Source organism: Equus caballus, chromosome 12 (assembly GCF_041296265.1).
Source record: "Equus caballus isolate H_3958 breed thoroughbred chromosome 12, TB-T2T, whole genome shotgun sequence".
In the NCBI taxonomy this organism is placed as follows: Eukaryota; Metazoa; Chordata; class Mammalia; order Perissodactyla; family Equidae; genus Equus; species Equus caballus.
The window spans coordinates 11,822,774-11,848,572 of NC_091695.1; the positions used below are offsets into that span (position 1 = coordinate 11,822,774).

At 48.8% G+C, this 25,799-nt stretch overlaps 1 protein-coding gene across 50 annotated transcripts in view; it reads left to right on the forward strand.

Annotated features, from left to right (window-relative positions):
• The first annotated feature begins 20 nt into the window (after positions 1-20).
• The window catches only part of MADD (MAP kinase activating death domain), a 38,164-nt gene continuing 12,385 nt past the window's right edge, over positions 21-25,799 (forward strand). For 2 of the 50 annotated variants that reach the window (XM_070229449.1, XM_070229466.1), the window contains exons 1-29: positions 68-346; positions 3,498-3,657; positions 4,280-4,876; positions 5,288-5,591; positions 6,115-6,246; positions 6,935-7,048; positions 7,749-7,829; positions 9,281-9,459; positions 9,791-10,026; positions 10,223-10,379; positions 10,663-10,766; positions 10,859-11,049; positions 11,439-11,563; positions 11,944-12,083; positions 12,902-13,003; positions 14,323-14,382; positions 14,742-14,844; positions 15,205-15,391; positions 15,489-15,639; positions 16,213-16,419; positions 18,172-18,225; positions 19,162-19,262; positions 19,845-19,916; positions 20,262-20,420; positions 22,481-22,589; positions 22,861-22,923; positions 23,159-23,279; positions 23,382-23,487; positions 24,625-24,735. In XM_070229449.1, coding sequence (XP_070085550.1) covers positions 3,596-3,657; positions 4,280-4,876; positions 5,288-5,591; positions 6,115-6,246; positions 6,935-7,048; positions 7,749-7,829; positions 9,281-9,459; positions 9,791-10,026; positions 10,223-10,379; positions 10,663-10,766; positions 10,859-11,049; positions 11,439-11,563; positions 11,944-12,083; positions 12,902-13,003; positions 14,323-14,382; positions 14,742-14,844; positions 15,205-15,391; positions 15,489-15,639; positions 16,213-16,419; positions 18,172-18,225; positions 19,162-19,262; positions 19,845-19,916; positions 20,262-20,420; positions 22,481-22,589; positions 22,861-22,923; positions 23,159-23,279; positions 23,382-23,487; positions 24,625-24,735 — 4,128 coding nt within the window. In that variant the 5' untranslated portion in view covers positions 68-346; positions 3,498-3,595. Of the gene's footprint in view, positions 347-3,497; positions 3,658-4,279; positions 4,877-5,287; positions 5,592-6,114; positions 6,247-6,934; positions 7,049-7,748; positions 7,830-9,280; positions 9,460-9,790; positions 10,027-10,222; positions 10,380-10,662; positions 10,767-10,858; positions 11,050-11,438; positions 11,693-11,943; positions 12,084-12,901; positions 13,004-14,322; positions 14,383-14,741; positions 14,845-15,204; positions 15,392-15,488; positions 15,640-16,212; positions 16,420-18,171; positions 18,226-19,161; positions 19,263-19,844; positions 19,929-20,261; positions 20,421-22,480; positions 22,590-22,860; positions 22,924-23,158; positions 23,280-23,381; positions 23,488-24,624; positions 24,736-25,799 lie in introns of all 50 variants that reach the window. The other 48 variants (XM_070229451.1, XM_070229468.1, XM_070229455.1 and 45 more) reach the window with 38 other exon arrangements.

The following is a 25,799-nucleotide window of genomic DNA, read 5'->3' on the forward strand; positions in this document are numbered from 1 at the left end:
CTCCTTTGGGTCCTCCCCTTGGCACGCAGCGGCGCTGGGCCGGCCCAGCGCTCCCCATCGCGTTCCCACTCCCACACGGATAGGTGTGTACGTAGCCGCCTTCCTCCCGAGGTCGGCTCCACCCTTCAGCGCTCGGCTTGGTGCAGCCCTGTCCCCCCGGGGTGGATGGTACGGCCCCCCGCCCCCTCCGCCTCCCCCTCCCTCGCCGATCGGAGTGGTACGCGCCCCCCCGGTCCAGACGCGGAACTGGCGGGCGCTCGGAGCGGCGCCCGCGCCGGGGAGCGACTGGCGCTCAGCTGTGGGGGGACGTCCGGCCGGGCCTGGCCGGCCCCCCGGCGCTCGGGAGGTAGGAAGGTCCAGGCATTTGGGACCAGGTTCCTAGGAGGACTGTGAGAGGAAACAGGGACTCCGGGGGAAGGGGCCTCTGAGGAGGCTCGAGAGCGGGAGGGGGCCGTGGGGAAGGGGCGGGACTAGGAGGAGGGGCGCTCCGGGCCGCGGAGGGCTTGCGGGTTGCAGGCCTGGGCGCACCTCGCGGCGGCCGGGCTCCTTTCCTGCCGGGGTGGCGCGCGGCGCTGGTTCCGGGCGGGGGAGAACTGTCCAGCAGGTGAGGGGGCGGGCAGAGCTGTCCAGTCCCGGCCCGAGCCCGAACGAGACCTGGCGCGCGCGCGTGGATGTGCGTGTGCGTGTGTGTGCGCGCGCGGGCTGGCACGCCTTATTTTTGGTTAACAACCCTAACCACGTTTGGTTCTTTAAAAAATATTTCTTTACTGGGTGTTTCATAATTGACTTGTTGGAGAAGGGACACGCCGTTTCATCTTTCCTGCAACTACTTCCCTCCTCATCCTCATGCATCTCTCAATTCTTTCTCCTTTGCCTGCCATTCCCTCTTCCCCAACCCTGCCAATGGCCTGCCTCGTTGCTCCCTTTTCCCCACGCTGGACTAGTCTGTGCTGATGCGCTTGCAAGGTCACTGCTTGGGGAGGGAGAGGAGAGAGAGCCTCCTGTTATGCTCACGTCAGCAAAGATGTCATATCGCTCTCTGGTTCCTGTGGTTTTACTATGACATCCTGCCCAAAATGAGGGACGAATCCCAAAGGCTGGTGAAAGTGGCCATTTGTAGGCTGAAAAGACATAGATAACTTCAAGGTCTGTGGATTCTAAATCGGCGTCTGGATGGCGTGGATGGGCATGTAGGACTTGAACAGATAGGTATGCGTTTTGAGCTTGATGCCTTTGGAATATAGGAGCTAGGAACCAGGGGCTCCACGTTAGGAACTATGGTTGAGGCAGAGGCTGAGCCTGGGTGGATGTGAAGACGGAGTGTGAGTTATAGGTGGTGTTAGAGGACTTAGTCTTCATGAGGAGGGGAAGGGAGAGAGAACGGAAAGAAAAGCCGTGGTTATCTCTGCAATCTGAATAACTGAAGGCAGTGGCTGTTGGTGAGATATGCATTGTGGCTAAAAACCTATCCTATCACTAGTGTCTAGAACAGTCACAAGATCTCAGGGTCCTTGTGGCTCTGGAGGGAGATAAGCACCGTAGAGCCGAATAATGACTTGAGTTTTATCAAATGATTCTCAGTGGAGAGGGCCTGGGATCCCACCAAGAGTAGAGCCTGATGCCTAATAGATTAGTAAAAGATGCTTCAGGTGTGACCTTTGGAATTTTGGCAGGAAAGGGCTCCTGATTTTCAATGTAAACAGATTTCAAGGCTTAGCCTTGAGGTCTGGTCCTGTGAATTCTTTTTTATTTTAAGATACTTTGGCTCTCACCTTGGGGATTTTCCACAGAATTGTTTATAGAATGAATTATGCTTTTACCCATCTCCCGTTTCATTTGTCTCTTACCCTCCCCTTCTCATTCTGCTTGGGAGGCACTGAGCTCAGCTCTGTAACAGTGCCCCATGTTCTTCAGGATGCTCATGACTCCACAGCAGTGGACAGAACCCAAGGACTTTGTGGCTGATGCCTAGAAATGAGTATGTGGCTTGCTTGGGAACTTGGTTTTGTTGTGTGGAAGGGAGATATCCCGATCAACATCCAGAATTAGGACAAAGTGCAAACTAAAGACAGATGGGGGAGAAGATAACCAAGTAATTAGCAGGTGCTATCAGTGGAAGAGTTGTCTCCAGATTCAAGGAGAATGAATTGTGGTGGGCTCTGGCCTACTCTGGAGTAGCAGCTGCTAGCACTGTGCGGTCACCAAGCCAGGGAGGGGTTATGGCTGTGCTATAAATAGTGCTGGGAGCCAGAGTCGCTATGGAGACAAAACTGAATCCTATTACCTGCAGGTCCTCTACTGGGAGCAAAAGAAAGGACGGGGCAGTATTTTGAGGATTTGAGAGGTGTTGTAAATAGGTCTTTTTTATTATTAAGTAGAGGAGAAAAAAGAACTTCTGCTCATTATCTAAATCAAATAGGGCCTTAAACATACAGGGAGTGTGTCTGTGTGTATGGGAGTGCACGCAGCAGCAAAGAAGGGAGTGGAGTGTGTATGTAGTGTAACGAGATTCTCTCTGTGTGTATAGTGAACAAGGTCTTAGTGTGGCCATGTGTGGAGCACAGAGGTGGAATCTTCGAAACACTGGAAATAGCCTTGTAGTAGAGTGAAACATTTTATTTAGAGAAGTGTATGGAGACCCAGCAGGAAATAAGGTATAATTGAGACCACGTAAGCTTTTCCTAATTTTTGGACTATGGTTTAGAAGTTTTTCTGAGCACCTCTCTCTGTTCTTGCAGAAATCCTGTTATTTCTGCATCTAATTCTTAATGTCTGTAAGATATAGAGGGACAAGGCCTCATCTGTGTATATTGTATTACTGATTCCAACCTGGGACCAAAATAGAGGAGAAAGACTGTGATTCAGCACCAAGGGCAGAGCCAGTAGCACTAGCCAGTGGGCCCCTTTCTTGCTTGAAGAGGGGAGAAAAATGGTTTAGATGAAGCAATTGGGGCATAGATATTCTTCATGGGAGATCGCACGGGGTAGAGTAGCCAGCTGTTTTTATTGTCTGAGTGCAGTTAAATATAGTCTATATTGTAGTTTCACATCAAGCTGAATGCAGGATGTTGGAACAGAGAAGAATTAGGTTTCCGTCTAGTGCTAGGAGTGCAGATTAGTGCTGATTAGAGAGTCTGGTTTGAGCCTCTTCCACCCTGGAGCAGTCCTGAAAGTGACTTAATTTTTTTTATCGTAATGACTGAGTCCAGCTTAGACTAATTGGGCCTGTTTTTCCGAAACAGCCCCAGGGATGAGGCTGGAAACGAGCTGGTTTGTAGGGATGGGGAGGTGAGCCATTATTTGTCCTAATTCTTGACATTTGACTCTGTGAGCTCATAAGCCCAGACCCAGCTCCAGGCTGGGAAATGTGTCAGGTTCTCCTATCTTTAGTACCAAAATGGAAGACCTTCTGACTTATGCCCTTGGATGGGATGAAGCTGAGAGAGATGTGTCCCTCAGCACGGCAATGGATCTTATCAGTGCTTTTTTCCTTTTAGGCTTAGATTTTCAGATAATATCAGAATTCCTCCTGGGAACGTTGACTCCTTGCTTGGTGCCTTGAAGTTTCTCTGAGATGAACTGATGAACTGGAACCATGGTGCAAAAGAAGAAGTTCTGTCCTCGGTTACTGGACTATCTAGTGATCGTGGGGGCCAGGTAACCAACAAGAGACTCATTCTTGTCTTGTCATCTGGGATAGCCACAAGATCTGTAATCATTCCCCTCCCCCACCTCCACCTTGCTTTGCGTGTCTCATTCTTCCAGTGTTATTTTACCCTGATCGGAACCTTGATGCCAGTAGTGAAAACAACACTGTCAGATGGAGTGAGAGTGTTGGCCTGAAGGAACAGAGGCAGAGCGAAACTCTGCTCTTAACTAGCATCTTTGTGATTTGAGCAAATATACTCTATATACCCCAGTTTCCTTATTTTGTGAAAAGGAAAAGCACATTGTGCTCTTTCTCTACCCCCGTATACTCTTTCAGTAATACTCTTTCATGAGCTAATACGCCTTAAAAGGTGCTAATCATCTGAAGGTGCCAGTGATCATTTTATGGTTGCCATTTTCCCTTCCATTTGGGATGGGTGTCTTCATGACAGTGCAGACTTCATTTAGCCTACGAGCTAAGTGTGGCCAGCAACACTCACGTTTTCCGAGGTCCTGCAGTTCAGTGACTTTATCCAAAATTGCCTTTTGGGATTTATTTCTTGACTGCGGTTAAAATTTGAAAGAGCCTCCTGTCCCTTCAGGCTGCTGACTTTGCATTTATATTCGTCAGGCACCCGAGCAGCGACAGTGTGGCCCAGACTCCTGAACTGCTGCGGCGATACCCACTGGAGGATCACCCCGGGTTCCCCCTGCCCCCGGACGTGGTGTTCTTCTGCCAGCCAGAGGGCTGTCTGAGTGTGCGACAGCGGCGCATGAGCCTGCGGGACGACACCTCTTTTGTCTTCACCCTCACTGACAAGGACACTGGGGTCACGCGTTATGGCATCTGCGTTAACTTCTACCGCTCCTTCCAAAAGCGAATGCCTAAGGAAAAGGGGGATGGTGGGGCAGGGTCCCGGGGGAAGGAAGGACCCCGTGCCGCATGTGCCTCAGAAGAGGTTGGCACCGAGAGCTCGGAGAGTGGTTCTTCCCTGCAGCCTCCCAGTGCCGACTCCACCCCCGATGTGAACCAGTCCCCTCGGGGCAAACGCCGGGCCAAGGCGGGGAGCCGTTCCCGCAACAGTACTCTGACATCCCTGTGTGTGCTCAGCCACTACCCCTTCTTCTCCACCTTCCGGGAGTGTCTGTATACCCTCAAACGTCTGGTGGACTGCTGCAGCGAGCGACTGCTGGGCAAGAAACTGGGCATCCCCCGAGGCATACAAAGGTACGCTTTCTGCAGAGGCTCAGAAGAGAGGGGAAGCGTTTAGGGATGGGGTGACACTGGTCTGCGAGGCGCACAGGAAATTGCCCCTGAAGCCTGAGACCTTTGGACCCATTTAGGTGTATTGTGTTAGTCCCCACTAAGCGGAGACTGCTGCAGGCTTAGACCTCTTACGGCAGCTGTGTTTGCAGTGATGCTGGGGAATTTGACATTTCATGGCAGGCAGGACAGTAAGTCCTACTATGTATCCCTTTTATATTTGTTCTTCCTCTTGTGTATCCCCTCTGGTCCTAGCTGAGGCCAAAGGGTGAGCTTTTTAATTGTCGTCATTATATCCTCTACTGTTACATGGGGTTGCAGGTGGATATCAGCTCCTGGTACTTACGTGTCTGTTTCCTGCTGTCTGCTCCTCAGAGACACCATGTGGCGCATCTTTACTGGCTCACTGCTAGTGGAGGAGAAGTCAAGTGCCCTTCTGCATGACCTTCGAGAGATCGAGGCCTGGATCTATCGATTGCTGCGCTCCCCAGTACCCGTCTCTGGGCAGAAGCGAGTTGACATTGAGGTCCTGCCCCAGGAGCTCCAGCAAGCTCTGACCTTTGCTCTTCCAGACCCCTCTCGATTCACCCTAGTGGATTTCCCGCTGCACCTTCCCTTGGAACTTCTGGGTGTGGACGCGTGTCTTCAGGTGCTAACCTGCATCCTGTTAGAGCACAAGGTGAGAGGGCCAGCTTTCTAGACTTTTCTGGGGACAGGACTTTGAAATGTGGCAGAGGCTGGGCCGTGAACTCTTTGAGGACGGGGAGTACATCCTTTTCATCATTTTATCTCCAGGAGATAACACAGTACCAGATGTACAGCAGGTACTCAGTAGGTGGGGGTTGAATTAAGGGACTGGTATCATGTGGGATATGTTCAGAGAGCTTGCCACTCAGTTGAATTACCCCTCACTGTGCTGACCTAATTCTCTGGAAGTCTCGATAGTTCCGTTCCAGTGAGTGGTCCTGGAATTGGGGGTACAAGGACTGGGAAGGTAAGGGAGTGATTCGAGGGAGTGTTACTACAGTGCTTGGGTTGGGAGGTGGCAGATAGGATGAGGCACGGGGCAGTGAGAATGGTGGAAATTAAACTCCCAGAGCTGTAGCCACAGTGAAACAGAAATTAAAGGGTAGCATCAAGTCTGTTTTCTCTTAACCTTTATTTATGCTATTGAGTGATCCTTACGGTATGGCTTGTGGCAGGTGGTGCTACAGTCCCGAGACTACAACGCACTCTCCATGTCTGTGATGGCATTTGTGGCAATGATATACCCCTTGGAGTATATGTTTCCTGTTATCCCACTGCTGCCCACCTGCATGGCATCGGCAGAACAGGTGAGTCTCAAGGTGTCTTCCAGCTTTGTCACCTTCCTCTTACAACTCCGTCCAGCTCTGAGGGAGGAGACTCAGTGCCCAAAGAAGTTGTAAATCAGTAGTGGTCCTCAATCCCTTATCATAACTTATTTGTCAGTATAGTCTGGCCTGACTTGAACTGATCTGGTGGCAAAACTTACGCTATTTATGGTTTTTATTTATCACAGTTAATGTTAATGATTGTAGTCTACTGGCTACTACCTGTAGGTGTTACATAACATACAGAATATGCACTGTTACTTTTCTAAACTCTGCAAAATTCTGAATTTTGAAACACGTCTACCCTCAAGAGTTTTGGAAAAGGGATTGTGGACCTGTGTTTCCTTATCTAGAAAAACCCTGACTTGATAAGTGATCACAGTAGGGCTTTTTTTGGCGAGGAAGATTGGCCCTTAGCTAACATCTGTTGCCAATCTTGCTCTTTTTGCTTGAGGAAGATTGTCGCTGAGCTAACATCTGTGCCAATCTTCCTCTGTTTTATGCGGGATGCCACCACAGTGTGGCTTGCTGAGTGGTGCTAGGTCCACAACTGAGATTTGAACCTGCGAACCCCAGGCCGCCAAAGTGGAGCGTGCAGACTTAACCACTACGCCACCAGGCCAGCCCCCGGTTTTATTTTTGTTTCTTATCTTCTTTGTCCTTTCCACAGCTGCTGTTGGCTCCAACCCCGTACATTATCGGGGTCCCTGCCAGCTTCTTCCTCTACAAACTGGACTTCAAAATGCCTGATGATGTGTGGCTAGTGGATCTGGACAGCAATAGGGTGAGCTTCTTGGCTGAGGCATTGGAGGGTCTGGAATAGGATTATGTTCTGTTTTTGTAGATTATCCTAGGAAGCTCCTAAGTTTGTGGGTGATGTCTATCGTGAGACTCATTGAAAGAACTTTTTTTTAAATGCTTCTTTTACTTTAGTGGCTAAATAGGCCCTTGGTTAGGACTCAAAGAATTACAGGATTTCGTTTTGCCAGAACTAAGTGCATCCTTGCATGTTCCAAGAGCAGTAGGGTGGTTGTGGTTGTGGGACCATTATGTATGGTGTAGATCATCTGATGGTTTTCTCGGAATATAGTTTCTAGTAAGACTCTTTTAGTGCAGACTTAAAAAAAAAATGTATATGAACTTTCTGCAGCGTGAGTACATTCAAACTTCAGTAGGAAGCCCTTGTATGTGTTCATTGTAAAACTTTAGAAAATACTGATAAGCATAAAGAAGTAAATAAAAACCATAATCCTATTATCTGGAGATAGTCACCAATACCATTTAGGTATTTTTCCTTTCAGGTGTGTATGTATATCGTACACATATGTATATGTACGTCTTATATGTCTATATATAATGTGTGTATTCACATAATTAATAACATTGTGTATACAACTTCCTGTTCTTGTTACTGCCCTTTATGTGAGAGAAACTCCTGAGCCGTTAATTCTGAGGTCATGCCTTTGATCTCTTTTCTGCTGCAGGTGATTGCCCCCACCAATGCAGAAGTGCTGCCTGTCCTGCCAGAACCGGAATCCTTAGAGCTGAAGAAACATTTAAAGCAGGTAAGTGAAGAACGAGGAAAGGGAAGAGAAGCAGCGGCTGCTGGGGGACGGCTGTAGGCGGGCAGCTGTTCTGAGGGCCAGTTTCCTTTCAGAGCCCAGTGGAGTAGATTTTCTGAGCCCGGGGTGGGCTTAGGAAGATGTGTCTTCCATTTCTGGGTGGCGGGGTGGATCTCGGAAAGGGCTTTTTAGCTTCGTCCTCATTCATCGTTGGCCCTCCCGCCCCCACCCTGTCGCGCTTATGATGCTGTACAAACAGCCCTCCTCTTTCTGTTTCTTGTCGCGTCTGCCATTCTTTATGGCTTGGCATGTTCTCTCGGTCTTGTAGGGAGGGAGCTACTGGCTTAGACAATCTGGCTCCTTTTATTTTTCTTCTTGAATTGATCACTAAGTCCCTATAGAACCCTTTCTTCAAAAATTCCTTTCTTTGAGTAATCCTTTAAATGCACTTTTCATTGATTGATTTTCTTCTTCTTCTGCATGCTGAACACAGTACCTGAAGGTAACACCGACGAGGCCCCATTCCTTTGCCCTGCTGTGTGTGGTTCCGTAGGACTCCGGTAGATGGCTCTGTATTTCTTTTCAGGAATCCCTGCTCTCATGTGAAGGGTCTTCAGGAATCTCTGTGTTGTCTGGGTTCCTTAGCAGTGCCTCTAGATGATAGCTGTTTGGGTTTAAATGGGTCGTTTTCTCTCATCCCTCTCACTTGCTTCATCAATGATGATATAATATGGTATCTTCTTACTGCAGAGGCTGGTGAAGATTGCCAAGTTCAGAAAGTTCTCTAGCTGTCCTCCTTTGCTGTGTTTTCATTCTTCATGGTTCCTTTAGTACGACTAATGAGATGGAGAGGTTGATATGTGGAACTGTACTTTAAATGTTTGGAGGAGCTAAAATCCTTGGGCTCATTTATCCTGTATTCTTACCCCTGCTTCTCAAAGTGTGGTCCGTTGACCAGCAGTGATAGCATCACCTGGGCTTGTTAAAAGTGCGGAATCACGCCAGACATACTGAATCAGAATCTGCATTTTAACCACATCCCCAGGTGAATCCCATGCCCATTAACATTTGCACTGCTCGTCTTAGACCAGGGGTTTTCAAACTGCCCCACAGAGCCTCTTAGGGGCTGATCCTGTGAGGCTCCGGGTTCCTTATGTCCTTCAGAGAAGCTCTCATTTTACATGTTTCAGTTGTTTGTATTTCCACATAGATTCCAATTGAAAAACAAGATTTTATGGCTAAAATAAAATTTGAAAACTGTTGCCTTGGACTTCAGATCTAATCAAGTTGCCTTGAGCCAGCTTGGCTTAAGCTGAAGATCTACGTAATTCCAATTATTTTCTAAAGGTTAAAATATTTGGATTCTTATTTCAAAGCTAAAGCCTCTTTCCTAGGAGATGAGGTTGGCTAGCCGCCCAGGAATTTGCCTTCTGTGAGGGTCTCTTGTTCCGCAGGCCCTCGCCAGCATGAGTCTCAACACCCAGCCCATCCTCAATCTGGAGAAATTCCATGAGGGCCAGGAAATCCCCCTTCTCTTGGGGAGGCCTTCTAACGACCTGCAGTCCACACCTTCCACTGAATTCAACCCACTCATCTACGGCAATGATGTGGATTCTGTGGATGTCGCAACCAGGTATGACCAAGCAGACTGGACGATCACCAGCCCTTAAATTGGTCTCTGCTCGCTCTTTGACCATGGAGCAGACTCCTTCCCTGTGCCATTTGGTTATATCTGTCACCTTAGTGAAAGCAAAGAGAAGAAATAGTTCGTCATGCTCTTAGGCCTTGTAGGCCTTGAGTTGAGTGAAGAAGGAGATTGATCATTCTTTAAGACACCGCTCCCCTTGATGGTTGGAAGCTGTTCAGTGATGACTTGGGGAGGTGGTCTCAGACTTTGGAGGGTAGGAATCCGTACTCTGCGGGGGGTGGACCTCAGCTTATCTCACCATCCCCTTCTTCCCCAGAGTGGCCATGGTCCGTTTCTTCAACTCCCCCAACGTGCTGCAGGGCTTTCAGATGCACACACGTACCCTGCGTCTCTTCCCTCGGCCTGTGGTAGCTTTTCAAGCTGGCTCCTTTCTAGCCTCACGTCCCCGGCAGACTCCTTTTGCTGAGAAATTGGCCAGGACTCAGGCTGTGGAGTACTTTGGAGAATGGATCCTTAACCCCACCAACTATGCCTTTCAGCGAATTCACAACAGTGAGTCCACCCGCCCTCTGCTCCGCCCCACCTTCTGCCTTTGTGCTCCTGATGGCTCTTGCCTTCACTGGTTCTCTTTCTAGTCACTGGCCTGTCCCTTCCATTCCTATTTTGCTTTAGACTTTTTCCTACCTTTTATGTTTTGCTTGCTTTTTCTCCCTTCTTGCTAACTCTGTTCTTTTTTCTCCTCGGGTAGACATGTTTGATCCAGCCCTGATTGGTGACAAGCCAAAGTGGTATGCTCACCAGCTGCAGCCCATCCATTATCGAGTGTATGATAGCAATTCCCAGCTGGCCGAGGCGCTGAGCGTGCCACCGGAGCGTGACTCTGACTCTGACCCTACTGATGACAGGTGAGCAGTCCCTGTGGCAGCAAATCAGTTTTCTAAGGTAAAGAGGCTCTCATTAGCCTTTATTTAGTGCAATGACAAAATCTCAGAGGATTTAGACATCAGTCTTTGAAGCCTTGAGTTATATTTTGGTTGATGGTTTTATGTTAATTTCCTTATTTTATCTTGTTCCCTGGCCTTGAGTTAAGAATTCTCCTCTTTTTGTTTTTCCTAATGCTGGTTGCTGATTCTTTACCCTGCCCCTTCTTTCTGTTTTATTTTTATTTTTATGCTCTTCACTCTGCAGCGGCAGTGATAGTATGGATTATGACGACTCAAGCTCTTCTTACTCCTCCCTTGGTGACTTTGTTAGTGAAATGATGAAATGTGACATCAATGGTGACACTCCTAGTAAGTGCACTTGGGGAGAATGGCCAGCTCTGGGCAGGGTTTGGGGTTCCGGGATGGTGTGGTCAGTACCTGCCTCCCTTGGGTTTTGGCAGACGTGGATCCCCTGACACACGCGGCACTGGGGGATGCCAGTGAGGTCGAGATTGATGAGCTGCAGACCCAGAAGGAAGCAGAGGAACCTGGCCCAGACAGCGGGCACTCTCAGGAAACCCCCCTGCTGCGCTCCAGCTCCAGCCCCAGCGCCGGCAGCAGCCCCAGCGCCATCATCCGTGGAGCCAGTTCTGTACGTGAGGAGCTGGAGGGGTGGGTAAATGGGAACTGTTACGTGGGCTGTGGGCCTCACCTCTATTAGGAAAGCTGGGATGAGGCTGCTCATTTAATTTGCTGCTTTCTTCACGATCTCCCGTCTTCCTCTCCATTAGTCCTATAGCTTAGGGCCTATGAGATAGAGTTTTGACCCCAGAAGGAGGTCACTGGCCTTTGTTCAGGATTTAGCTAAGATCCCCCTTGCATCGTTTTTGGGACCAGAGAACAGGCATGTCACAGAGATCCTTTCTCACACATTCCTTAGTATAGGAATCTGACAGGCCTGGCTTGGCCCTGCCAAACTGAGAATACAGGAAGGCGTCACTGGGCACCGGGTGACTACTTTTTATTTGATATGGCCTTTAGGAACCTGCTGACTCAACAAAGATGGATGATAAGACAGCAGTAGGCGTCTCCAAGCCCCCCACTACCGTGCCTCCCAGCATTGGCAAGTCGAGTGTGGACAGGCGTCAGACAGAAATTGGAGAGGGGTCAGTGCGCCGGCGAACCTATGACAATCCATACTTCGAGCCCCAATATGGCTTTCCCCCTGAGGAAGATGATGATGAGCAGGGGGAAAGTTACACTCCCCGATTCAGCCAACATGTCAATGGCAATCGGTGAGAGCCTGGGGATTCCTTCTAGATGGGTGACTGAAGGATCTCCTCCAGTGGACCCCGGGCGAGGGTTAATCAGAAAGTCTGACAAATCTGAATGCTCTCGTGGTCCTGCCATCCCCAGAGGGTGGCACTTTGATCCAGGCATTTAGGAATTGTGGGAAGGGAGCGGTGATGGCAGTGTAGCATCAGGCCCACACGCCCAAGGTTAGGTATCCCTGCCTGGGGCTCATAGGTGCCACTGTGCATTCAAGGGCTCAAAAGCTGCTGCGGCCCAACAGCTTGAAACTGGCAAGCGACTCAGACGCAGAGTCGGACTCTCGAGCGAGCTCTCCCACCTCCACCGTCTCCAACAACAGCACTGAGGGCTTCGGGGGCATCATGTCTTTCGCCAGTAAGTGCCTTCAGCTCCCTCATGCTTCTGTCCCGGTTTCTCTCCTGCAGGGCCTGGCCACGGCCGATGCTGCTTAGAACTGCCGATATTGGGTTGGGTTGGCATTATCAAGTCCCGGTTCAGGTCGTTTGGGTGACACTGAGTAAGGTATTTTCCAAGGAGGTCAGTGAAGAACAGGGACAGGATTAGTCATTGTCTTTGTACCTGGAGGTTTCAGTCTGTTTCAGGTAAGAGCTGGTCAACTGAAAAATTGTCATATTAAAAATCATACACTTGTACATACATTTTGTGGAGATATTCTGGTCAAATTTGATTTGGGTATCTGTCTGATATCTTCTTTGCCTGGGGAAGGACGTTTTCGTGAACATGCTTTGAAATCTATACGAGACTGACTTTTGTGCATAGACAGTGTTTCCAGAAATGAGGGGCAGTGTCAGTTAAAGATTGAAGACAGACGAAGGCCCAGAGAAAGTCAACATAGGGGATAATTGTGGTCATGGGTTTTTCAGAAGCCGGGGAGGGACAGTGCCAATTTCAGACCAGAGGCACATTTTGCCGGCTTTCATGCTGAGTTCCTAGGAGATGAGACTTGGCTATTGTCATGGGAGGTAGTCAGAGAAGGTGGTTATCGGGTTTTGAGCAATCCTGGCAGTGGCCCCTTTATTTGCTCTGAGTTAGACTTTGTCCTGTGTGAGGTAGATCAGAGGCACCGGGATTGTGTGTGAAAGGAGACAGGTGAAGATGATATGACAGTCATTGGAGAATGATGCTTTGATTTGTTTCCCCCTCACTCACTGTTCTCACTCTCCCCTTGATAGGCAGCCTGTATCGGAACCACAGCACAAGCTTCAGTCTTTCAAACCTCACGCTGCCCACCAAAGGTGCCCGAGAGAAGGCCACGCCCTTCCCCAGCCTGAAAGGTAACGCCTGCCCTCCTTTTGCCAAGCACAGCTGCTTCCTGGGGTTCTCCGGGGAGTACTCAGGGCTCTGGGTGCTTGTCTGGAGCCCCGTGTGTGGTGAATTCTTTGGTCTGCCTGTTGTCCCTCATCTTGCTTCTCATGGCTTTCACTGCACATCATGGGCTCTTGCTGGGTTTTAGATGGAAACTCTTTGTAGCTAAAGAGAAGGCCCTGATGTATCATTCGGGACAATGGCAACTGTGGGATTACTGCTGCTTCTGGGGGAACTTCATCAGAGTTACGTAATTCACACAGGGATCCTCAGCTGCCACCAGTCATCTGCCAGGTTCCCACTGTGTGACCCTAGGACGAACTCCATCCCGATGGTCTGGCCCACCAGGGGATGGTTGTGCAAAGCCTGGCAGGGTTTGTAGAGTCAAGAAACCTTTCCTTGGCTTCATGTCAACCATAGGGCCGTGAGCGGGCCAGGTCGTATTGGTTGGCTGCTAGGGGCAGTTAAGATTATTTGATTTTCACTTGTGATCTCTGACGGTTTGAAGGGCTCTTCTGAATTTATTCTGACTTTTGTTTGTTCTCTCTGGATAGTGTGCTGGAATATTTAATCACAGTAGAAAGCACAGTGAGAAGCAGCTCCATGTATTTTTTAACTGACCTCTCTTCCCAATGATTAAAAATGTCGGAAACCTGAGAAATGTTTGGTGGGGATGGGAACATGGGAGAGATGGGCAAAAGGACATCATACCTGGTGGTGTGGGGAACTAGCTAGCACTCAGAGTGAATCCACCTCCGGCTCGGTAGGTCGGGCATGGAAAGGTGTTGGCGTCACAGGCTTTCACGTGATCAGTGAAGGGGAGAGCCGTTGAGACGCCGTCATTGCATGCTGACGCTTCACTTCATCTGCTGCACTTGTCGCTCCCATCCACCTCCCATCCTCACACCCCACCCCCCTTCCCATGACAGCATCTGCAAGATGGGTCTCTTCCCTCTGCACACCCGCAGGCCCTCTGGACCCCTGTGCTAGATGTTTCATGACAACCAGTGGTCCCTCTTTCGTGCATGCGCCTGTTTAGTACCTGAAGGCTCCTTGTGTCATTTTCCCCGCCCCTGGCTTGGAGAGGCCGTAGTCTTAGGGATGGTCTTTCCTAGAGCCTTGGTAGTCTCCTGGTCACTTGGCTTCCAGCTCTGAGGTGCCTGATAGCCAAGGTTATGTGCACTAAGCTTTGGGAGAATGCTCACGTTGTCTGACTTACAGCTCCATTGAGGGGTATCGGGGTTGTGGTATCGTGGTGCACCTACTAATTGTGTATTTTGTGTCCCAGTATTTGGGCTAAATACTCTAATGGAGATTGTTACTGAAGCCGGCCCCGGGAGTGGTGAAGGTGGGTCCTGCCCGTGAGCTGTGCATGATCTTTTTTCCCTAGCATCTTCTGTGCCTGCCTGAGGGCCATCCTCCTCATGGAGCAAGCGGCATCACACGAGTGACCTGCCTTGCCCGTCCCCTGTGACGCCCATGCTTGCCCATGGGGCGTGCTGCTGGTGCATGTAGAGTGGCCTGAGTCTCCAGCCCCACTTCCTCCACGTTGCCATGGCTGGTTTCTGCCTATATGTGATGGCCTGGTGCCACCCTCACCTAGCCCTTCTGGGGAACAGGTGTGGGACATGGCTACTCAGGGCTGTGCTGACACTGGCTGTTGGACTACGATAGTGACGTCTCTCATTCCTACCTTCCTGGCTATAGGAAACAGGAGGGCCTTAGTGGACCAGAAGTCTTCTGTCATTAAACACAGCCCGACGGTGAAAAGAGAGCCTCCATCACCTCAAGGTCGATCCAGCAATTCTAGGTAATAAATGCCAGAGCTGTTTTGACAGTTCTCTGATAGAAGTAGCAATTCCTGTACCAAACTTTAGGGATGCTCAAGAGTGGGAGAGAAGTAGATGAAATCAGTTCTTGCTATCACTTCTCCTTCTGGCTCAGTCAGTCCCCGTGCCTCGGTAAAGCTCACGGCATCAGGGAGAGTGCAGCAGCAGCAGTGGGCGCTTAGGCAAACCAGGCTGCCTGGTGCGGGGGGGCTGCAGTGCACTTGGACAGTTGGAGACTTGGCTTTGTGTTTTGCCCCTGGAGGCAAGCATCTAGTCTGGTGAAAGGGGGGATGCTCTGCAAAGAAGCTGATGACCACAGAAGTGGTGTGTGGACCCCGTAGTGAGAACCAGCAGTTCCTGAAGGAGGTGGTGCACAGCGTGCTGGATGGCCAGGGCGTTGGCTGGCTCAACATGAAAAAGGTGCGACGGCTGCTGGAGAGTGAGCAGCTGCGAGTCTTCGTGCTGAGCAAGCTGAACCGCACGGTGCAGTCAGAGGACGATGCCCGGCAGGACATCATCCCAGATGTGGTCAGTGTTTGGGGTTGGGAGTTGGAATCAACTGGGAAGAGGGACCTGGACACAAAGGGCAACTTTGCCAACTCTCACCCCTGGGTCATTGTTGCAGGAGATCAGTCGAAAGGTGTACAAGGGGATGTTAGACCTGCTCAAGTGCACAGTACTCAGCCTGGAGCAGTCCTATGCGCACGCAGGTCTGGGTGGCATGGCCAGCATCTTTGGGCTTCTGGAGATCGCCCAGACCCACTACTATAGTAAAGGTAGGGACCAGCTGGGCAGTGTGCCGTCCACAACTCTCTCACTTGTCTCCAAAGAAAGTAAGCTTGTCACCTTGACAAGTTTCCAGTGCCAACCCGCTTCCCCTCGGGCCTCGAGATTTCACTTTTTAATGCATGTTGATATGGACTGGGGATTTTTCTGTCATGCAAAAGAAGATGTCAGCTTTTCTTTCCTTGCGCTTGTTCCATTCCACATCCTCCTGTATTTCCACTTCTCCCACCTCATTTTCATACCTTGATTCTCGCTCGCTATTTCTTTTGACCTTTTCCTCTTTTTTTTTAAGATTGGCCCTGAGCTAACATCTGTTGCCAGTTTTCCTCTCTTTTTTTTCTTCCTCCCCGAAGCCCCAGTACATAATTGTATGTCCTGGTTGTAAGTCGTTCTGGTTCCTCCATGTGGGACGCTGCCACAGCATGGCTTGATGACCTATGTGTAGCTCCGTGCCCAGGATCCAAACTGGTGAACCCCGGGCCACTGAAACAGAGCATGCAAACTTAACCACTCTGCCACGGGGTCGGCCCCTGACCTTTTCCTATATTTGATCTTTTCCTCAGAACCAGACAAGCGGAAGAGAAGTCCAACAGAGAGTGTAAATACACCAGTTGGCAAGGATCCTGGCCTGGCTGGGCGGGGGGACCCCAAGGCTATGGCACAGCTAAGAGTTCCCCAGCTGGGACCTCGAGCACCAAGTGCTGCAGGAAAGGGTCTCAAGGAGCTAGACACCAGAAGTTTAAAGGAGGAGAATTTTGTAGCCTCTATTGGTATGTATTGCTTGTTTGGTGTGATGGAGGGGTCCTGGCTTCTTAAATATCCCTCCCTCCTTTCAGTTCATCCAGACTCCTTTCTCTTCCCCATGCTTTGCTTTCTGAAGAGGGAGATAGATTTGTGTCCATTTCTAATGGTATTTCTTTATACTTCTCTATCCCTTATGCTTCATTGCCAGCTGCCCCCACCTACATCTTAGAGGAAGGATGGAAGTTTTGATTAGAGGGCCCCAGTGAGGTTTAGTGCAGGGAGTCTGAGCTGTACTCCTGGTCCCTTTTTATTTGCATCTGTATTTCTTCACATAGTGGAGAGGCCACATGAGCTTCTGGAAGCTATAAGGAAGTTTATGGATGCATCTTTGGGCTATAAAATTATGATCCTCTGGGTCTCTCAAGCCAAGTTTCCCCGACCAGCCATTACACTGCCCTTGAATTTGCTCCTCTGGGGCATGTCCAGAAACCCCATTTCCCTGGGTTCTAGACCCCAAGGTGTAGAATTCTGAGTCAGCTTTTCTTTAAACCTTTCCTTCCTGGACTTGATTAAGAGCTTGCTTACATTGGGTGTTTCTCCATTCCCACTAGGGCAGTGCCTTAGTGAGCTCTCTGGGTGTCACCTCTGTTTGACTCACTCTCTACCTGACCTTGAGTCATCTAGCTTGTGTCTTTCTCTTTCTGCTTCTAGGTCCCTGGGTGGTGTGCTTCTAGCTGATGCCTCTTTGCCACAAGCATTAGCAGTGGCTTTATGCTCCCATAAATGGTAATGAGGGGCCAGTTTCCTTTTTAGGGGAGCTATACTTCTCTGGCCAGCAGAATATTATCTTAGTGGCAGTCGACCCTGCCTTTCTTCTGCCTGATGTGACGTTCTAGAAAAAGGACTAACCTACAGTTCTGGTCGTCTGGAGTTTTAGTCCTGTCTCTGCCCCCAGCTAGGAATGCGACGTTAGGCAAATCACTTTCCCCCTTGGGTCTCTCTCTCCTCATCTGGGAGACGAGGAGATTGGACGAAATCGACTCTGAAGTTCCTCCAGGAGAAGAATTGCTATGATCGATATTCTTTCTTCTTTAACCTTCCTAAGATGCTATTCTTGACTGTTTGGTGTTCTCTGTCACCTCTGCCGGAAGCATTTTCCAAGACGACGGGCTCAGGAAGGGTCTCTTCCTAGGGCAGGCACTGATGCTGAGGGTAGATTGGGGTTTTTGTTAGCAACACGGGGGGGTGTCTGCTGCCTGCATGGGTGGCCTCTGTCCAGTCCACTGAATCAAGCAGATTTGTGCTCGTGCTTCTCAAACCCTTTGGCTGCTTGAGGTGATCATCTGTCTTATCTGGAATCTTTAAAAATTGCAGTTGCCCAGCTCATTTGGCAGAGAGAGCACGGCATGGTGGAAGTTTAAACTGATCCTAAGTTCCGGGGTCTTGAGCAAGTACCCCAGCCTTTGTGGGATCAGTTTCCTCGTGCCAACGTGACCAAGCTTGATCAAAGGCTCTTCCAGCTCGAACATCCTGTAGGGTTTTTACTGCCACACTGAGGTTAGGATAGGAATTTGGAGTCTTTAGTTCATGAGTTGGGGGGAAGGCGTTAGCTCTCTTGATTTTTAACCCCCCCCAAAGGAAGATCTCTTTTTATCTCTTGCTTTGTAATCCTGCGCCTGAGACTGAATCAACTCGGGTGGGGGGTTTCCATTTCGTCTGTCTGACCAGCCTCTGACTCTCTCTGTCTTTCTCTCCTGCTTACATTGCATCTGGGGTAGAATTGTGGAACAAGCACCAGGAAGTGAAAAAGCAAAAAGCTTTGGAAAAACAGAGTAAGGAACAAATGCCCCTTCCTGTTCCCAAGTCTCCCATACCTGCCAACTCCCCAGGCCCAGTAGGGGCAGGCTCCCTTTGCCGGCCCCACCCCAAATTTGCTCTTGGGGGGTATTTGGAATGAAAGCAGGTAGGTGGTATGTGACTCAGAGGTATGTGGCTTGTAGGCTGCTTCTCTCCCCCTCCCCTCGTAGCCATCAGGCATAATCAGGGCATCCACGGAGCACGGTCCCTTAGAACTTGGTTTTCTATTGCTGCAGAGTTGGTGGGGAGAACCTCATTGGCTCATACCTCCCTCACCCTTCAGAAGGCCTGTGGGCACAGTTGGCAGAGATGGTTGCTGTCCCTCCGTGTTGAGTCTGTAGCTGCCCAACTCTCTCTGGTGGCTTGCCTAGGCACGCTTTCTTGCTTTCTGTCATTCTGTCTTTCTGCCATACCACTGTGGGTGGGTGGGGAAAATGGGGGTGGTTTTATGTCAAATATAGAAGTTGTAGGGTGGGGGTAGGCCGTGTCCATTGAAACAGCTGGTAGTTCTTTATCTCACTGGGCACGTCCTTTTCTAGCTCCTTTAGATGCCTTTGTTTGGGGAGCGCTGAGTGACCTGGGGACCCTTAAATGGTTTCAGGCACCACTGAAGCTCTGACTCTGAGTGCAGTGGAATGTGGTCTGGACTTTTGTTTGCGGAGCCTTTCTTTTTTAGGATAATTTGCTCAGAATTTTCTCAGGTTGAGAAGATGGCTGCAGAACCCCTTGAGACCAGGTCTCATTTTTCCGACTTGGTTCTTAAGGCATCTGGGGACTTCTTCCGCTGGGGCCTGGAGAGGTGACTGGGACGTGCTGAACAGGCCTGGGTCCAGGCCGTGTGCTCGCCCCCTCCCTTCACCAGCCTGCCCCCAGCCTCTGGGTACTGAGTAACAGAATCTTCCCCTACTCAGGGCCTGAAGTAATCAAACCCATCTTTGACCTTGGTGAGACGGAGGAGAAAAAGTCCCAGATCAGTGCAGACAGTGGTGTGAGCCTGACATCTGGTTCCCAGGTTTGTGGCAACCTTGTTGAGAATTGTGAGGATTAAATTTGCTATCTCAGAATACTTTGTTCAAACCAAAGCAAAACAAAATGACAGCCTTGAAACAATATAAATACCCAATAATAGGGGAATGATGAAATAAGTATGATATATCCATGTAATACAGTGTTGGTATCCATTAACGAACGTATTTTCCAAAATTGAGTGACATGGGAAAATGGTTACAAAGCTATATACAGAATGATTCCAAGTTTATTTTTAAAAGGTGTACAGAAAAGACCGAAAGGAAATATACTAAAGATTTAACAGTGATTAATGTACATGGTAGGTTTATGGTTTATTTTTATTTCCTTATTCTTTCATGTGTTTTTTATAGTAAGCATGTATTTCTTTAATGTTTTTTATTTTTCTTATTATGTAAGTCATATGTAGTTTATATTCAGGAGAAAAATGAATTTCTCAAGACCTGTCTAGGGGTGATAATAGAAGGGTGGGGATGGGAGAAAGAAGAAGATAGAGTATTTATTAGGAAAACTGAGAGTAGCTAGGACACCTCCCCTAATGTGTCTGAGCGCCTGTGTCTTGTTTCAGAGGACTGATACAGACTCCGTCATCGGCGTGAGTCCAGCTGTTATGGTCCGAAGCTCAAGCCAGGACTCTGAAGTTAGCACCGTGGTAGGGGAACACCACACTGGCATCTTGGTGGGTGGGGTGTGGGTTCCTCTTTGGAAGAGGGGCCACTCTGTCCTCTGGAGGCTGTTCTTAGTCTCGTGTCAGCTTGGTTCTCATAGTGGAGATGGTTGTCTGCCATAGGTCTTTGTTCGTGGGATCAGACCCCGAGGTTTCACCTGGGGCTTCTCCTCATCTTGTAAAGAAGGTACTTCCGGAGGCTGTCTGACACGCCTCTGAAACTGGATACTTGTTTATGACAGCAGAGAGGTCTTCCAGCTTGGCATTTCTGGGACCCTTCCCTGGGGAATATCCCCTACTACCTCTTTTCCTTTCCAGGTGAGTAATAGTTCTGGAGAGACCCTTGGAGCAGACAGCGACCTGAGCAGCAATGCGGGTGATGGGCCTGGCGGCGAGGGCAGCGCCCACTTGGCAGGCTCGCGGGGCACTTTGTCTGACAGCGAAATTGAGACCAACTCGGCCACCAGCGCCATCTTTGTAAGCTCTGTTTACTAATAAGAGACCATTTCTTTAATGGGAGGGGGGTGGCTTAGAAAAGAATGAAAAGTTAGAAGGAAAAGAGGAAGTAGGGAATGGATAATCCTTATATATTTGACTTTAAAGAAAATGTTTCTTAAGGCTTTTTTCAGATTCATTTGACTTCATGATCTGGGGCTTTTAGAACCCTGTCACGAATCATTGCTGAGATACTGCCCTGCCCAGTCAGATGAGGGCTTCAAATCGTGTGTCGCAATAACCCCCGTGTTTAAAATAGACAAAGTGACACCTCTGTGGCAATGTGGGGACAATTACAGCCCTTATTTACTGCCAGTCTGCGCATTTCTGTGGACTAGCCGAGTTTTATTCTGGTCACTTCCCATTTATATAGCACCTTGAAATAGCGTTTCATTTTCGTATATTCCTAACAGTTATTTGGGAGTTTTCATCCATTAATAAACATCTCTTAAGTCATGTACTAAATGCCACATTTTGTACTAAGGAAACAGGGCTGAATAAGGCATGAAGCCTGCTCTCAAGAAGTTTGTAATTCATTCTAGCGCTGTGACCAGTTTCTTGGGAGAGGGGAGGAGCACAAAGCCTTAGGGAAAAAAGAATTTGCCCCAGGTCACACACGATAAGCCAGTGATCAGCTGGAATTAAATTCTTTTTAGTCCTTGCCTTTAGACACACTGCTTTGCAGTGTCTACACCCCTCTATAGGCAGCGTTAAGCTCTCGGATACACTTGCCACTTTGTTAGACAGAGTTGAAAATGAATATTCTTTACGGGAGCCCTTAGGTCCTTATCTTTGGTCTATGGGGAGAATGGAAGATGAAGTTTAAATGGAATCAATTGTTTAACAGTGGTGAACGTTCCCGCCCCCAGGGCTTTCTGTATATGTGTTTCTAGTTGAGCAAGTGACATCCCGGAGGGAAAGTGGGGGAATAAAATTGAGAGTCAGCAGAGCCATTCAGGTTAATGGACCTTAGCTCTCCCAGGGGCTAAAAGGACCATTTTCATAAGGCTATTTTCAGTCCTTCAGTGTGCTTCCCTTCTGGAGGCGCCGAGCCATGTTATGGAGTAAGAGTCTTGCAGCAACCATTCTGCTGTGTGCCACCTTTTCTGGCATCTTCCTGGGACAGATTCTTACGCGTCCTATCCTAGTGAGCAAGGGCTCTTTGTACAGTTGAGTTGCTGAGAGCAGTTCCCTAAATTTCTTGGCTCAGAAAAGGCTGTTTTAGCAGGAAATAAATTATGTTAAGTCAGAATGGTTCATTGAGCAGAGTGTTGGGCTCTGAGCCAGGGGCCTGGCATTTAGACACTAATTAGGCATTGCCTCATAACCTTTGATCAGTTGCTTCTCTGCTTACGCTGTCGCATGTGTTGTGAAATGAGCATGAAAGCTACCTCTTACCCAGCTGAAAATCTTTTTTGAATGAATAGAAAGTCTAATATCACAGAAGTGGCAGATAAAGTTAGTGATATTTCTAAGGGGCAGATGTTTCTAAGAGGAAAGAGGTAGGAAAGAGGAAATTAACATTTATCAAATACCATTTGCCAGGCACTGTTCAGTGCTTTATATGTATTTTCTAATTTAATTCTTGTAATAGTCCTATGAGGTAGATATTATAATCTTCCTTTTACAGGTGAGGAAAATGAGACTCAGAGAAGGTAAGTTGCGTGCCTAAGGTCGCACAGCTAGTAAGAGGCAGAGAGCTGAACCTGGCTCAGTCCGACTTCGAACCCAATGTTGTTTCTACTGCATCATGCTGCTACAGAGAATTTGCCTTTTTTTTTTTTTAATAGCCAAAAGTCTTACAGAGATTAAAGGGTAAAGATACGTCAAAATGCAAACTTGATCGCATATGTTAGGAGGCAGTAACAGCAAGTAGGATTATGAGAGTGACTTCTGGTCAGATCCCTTGAGGCAAGCAGGTTGCTGGAGTGTGTGTTGCTCACGACAGTGACTGGTGTGTGAGCGTCCTGATGAGCTGTTTGGTTTACTTTGCTCCTGCTCCTCAGTACCTCAGGAGCTGACCTGTCGCCTCTCCTCCGCAGGGTAAAGCCCACAGCTTGAAGCCAAGCGTAAAGGAGAAGCTGGTGGGCAGCCCGGTTCGCTCTGCTGAAGACGTAAGCCAGCGAGTCTATCTCTACGAGGGACTGCTAGGTGAGGCACAGCCTGGGAGGCCCTGCCCGGAAGAGAGAGGGACTCGGCCAGGGAAGTGGGGGCGCTGAACAGGGAGCTGCTCGGCTTCTTGCTGCTCTCAGTGCTGATGGTAGAGGGCATTTCTGAAGCAGGCAACTTCCTGGGTCTGGATCAAGCAGTGGGTGCAAACTAGAAGAGACTGGATTTTCGTATTAATCAATAGCCTCTGTCTTTCTGTCTGTCTTTCTTTGCTTTCTTGCTTCCATGGTCCTTCATTCCCACAAATTGGCAGGAAGGGACAAAGGATCGATGTGGGACCAGTTAGAGGATGCTGCTATGGAGACCTTTTCTATAAGTAACCACCTTTCTTTGCGTGCTGTGTTCATCCCTCCTCCTCGGGAGGGACTGGGCCTCACTCGGAGGCAGCCGGGGCTGGTGGCAGGAGTGTTAGATCTGGGGTGGAGAGGCTCGTGTTTCCTTTGCCCTGGAATTTGTAACGACTCCCTTTTATTTGGAGTTTACTCTGTTTTGGTTTGGCAGCTATATTCTTTATACGTATACGAGCCCCTAAAAAACTCTCTTCTACACAGGCAAAGAGCGTTCTACTTTATGGGACCAAATGCAGTTCTGGGAAGATGCCTTCTTAGATGCTGTGATGTTGGAGAGAGAAGGGATGGGTATGGACCAGGGTCCCCAGGAAATGATAGACAGGTATGAGCTTAGGAAAAACCCTTGGGAAAATGCAAATTTATCCTCTTCCCAGTTCTGTGGTCTCCTGTCTGGGGCCTGACTTGTCCCTGGTCCCCTGCTTAGGTACCTGTCTCTGGGAGAACATGACCGGAAGCGCCTAGAGGATGATGAAGATCGTTTGCTCGCCACGCTTTTGCACAACCTCATCTCCTACATGCTGCTGATGAGGGTAATGTTGATTTTGCTTATGCCCAGCTACTGCTGATGGTAGAAGGCAAGGCTTGTTCCTATTGCCTATATTCTGGCGCAGTTGGGAAGCTGTCAGAGCGTCTTACCCAGGGCTTTTTCTGATTGAAAGTCTGAGGCCCCTCTGCGGCTCACACAGGATCCATTTATCTGAAGCTGCCAGGCTGTTGTGCTGAGGAATGTTGTAAAGATGATTGATGATTCCATACCATTCGTTTATTTTGAATTTTAAATGGGCTCCCTTTGCTAAGTAGTTTGAAGACACCACTAGAGCTTCCCACAAAAGACAATGAATTAAAAAAATAGATTCTTTTAAGTAGTAGGTTCTAAAACCTTAGAAAGGATGCCCAGAATTCACTTTTCACCACTAGCCCTTTATCATATAGAATTTTCCATAGATGTAAAAGGAGCTACCTATTAAAAAAATAATGGTAAGTTCTAGTTTGACTTGGTTGTACTTGGTTTTCATAGCTGTGGAAGAAGTGTTACCAAACAGAAGAGTTTGGGCTTCGTGGCAGAGAGCTGGTTTGAATGAGCCCCTGGGTTCCTCCTCCTCCTGTTCTCCCAGCCTCTCTCAGTGTGGAGGAATTAGTTGATCAAATGCAGCAACTGCCCTACCGGCCCACTTGGTTTGTTTCATTTTCTGTTGTAAGGTTCGCCCTGTTGAACTCCAGGGGTACCATTAACTCTGGCTGGAAAAGGGTGATGATCCTTGACCCAGGAAAGTGTCTCAGCTCCGCTGAGTCCAGAATGTCGCTTCTCTAAGTCATTGTTTCTGAATTATATTCTGAGGAGCCCCAGAGTTTCTAGGGCCCCTTAAGGGTGAATGTTATGGTATTGGTTGGGGATAGGGAGGAAGTACCCCCTTGAACCCCAGTCCACTTGAAGCAGAACTGCTCTGAGAGCCACCTTTCTGCAGAAGCCACCTACAGACAGATTCGGGGCTTTTCTTCCCCGCCTGTTGACTGAATACACAGGTGAATGTTTTCTCTCACACTCACTGCTGTGGTCTTTCAGAATTCCACCTCTTTCAGATAGTGGGAAACTTACTTGTACATTCCCTCCACCTCAGTTAGGAGGAGAGCAGACCCCTTATTAAGATGCTCTTCTGGCTTTCCAGGTAAATAAGAATGACATCCGGAAGAAAGTGAGGCGCCTAATGGGAAAATCCCACATTGGGCTTGTGTACAGCCAGCAAATCAATGAAGTACTCGATCAGTTGGCAAACCTGGTAAGCATGTCTGGGCCGTCCCTTAGGCTCCCTTTCCACTGCACTTGTCAGCCTCCCAGGCTTGGGCCTTGTGGCCTTACTGCAGAGGCTTCCCGGTAGGAAAGCCATTTCTTGGCTTGTTTCACTGTGCGGCCTAGTTCACTCCCAGATGAAAATAGGGCAGTGGTCTTTGACTCTAGGTGAGGCATTGGCCTTTCTGTCCTGTGGCAGGATTCTCTGTTGAAAAACCATCCTATGCAGCCATTTCAGTGTGTGGTCTCTGCACCCCTCAGGATCTACAGGGTGAAAACTATTTTCATAATAACATTAAAATGTTATTTGCCTTTTTCACTGGATTGACATTTGTACTCATGGTGCAGAAGCAGTGGTGGGTCCCACCACTGGCACCTTAGCACAGTGAAGACAGTGCACCAGACTGAGCTGTGGCCAGTGTGGTCCTCACCTCCCACACTCTTGGTTAAAACAAGTGAATGTCCTCAATGATGCAGTTAAAACCATTAATTTTATTAAATCCGATCGTTGATTATATGTCTTTTTTTTTTTTAGAGTGTTGTAGGGATTTTGTTACATGTGTTCATACTACTCTGTTTTAGGTGACAAGTGTCTTCTCTAGGGTTCCAAGTTAATCAAACACCCCAGGCCCTGTTTTGGAAGGAAAATCAGCATGTCGTTTTTATACTCAAATCCTAATAGCCCGAGTCTCCCATCTAGTTAATCACTGGACACAGTGCCCCCTCGAAGTGTTTCCTGGTTATTTCTTGGAGTCCCTCACCTGTCCCAACCTGTGACAGCACACCTGGGGTTGGCCTTGCTCTGTCTCTCTGTTATCCTGCTTCTTAGAGAACACCAAGCTTTCTACTGTTTTTGTTGCACCTTTTTTTTTTGAGGAAGATTAGCCCTGAGCTTACATCCGCTGCCAATCCCCCTCTTTTTGCTGAGGAAGACTGGCCCTGAGCTGACATCCATGCCCATCTTCCTCTGTTTTACACGTGGGACGCCTGCCACAGCATAGCTTGCCAAGCGGTGCCATGTCCACACCCGGGATCTGAACCGGTGAACCCCGG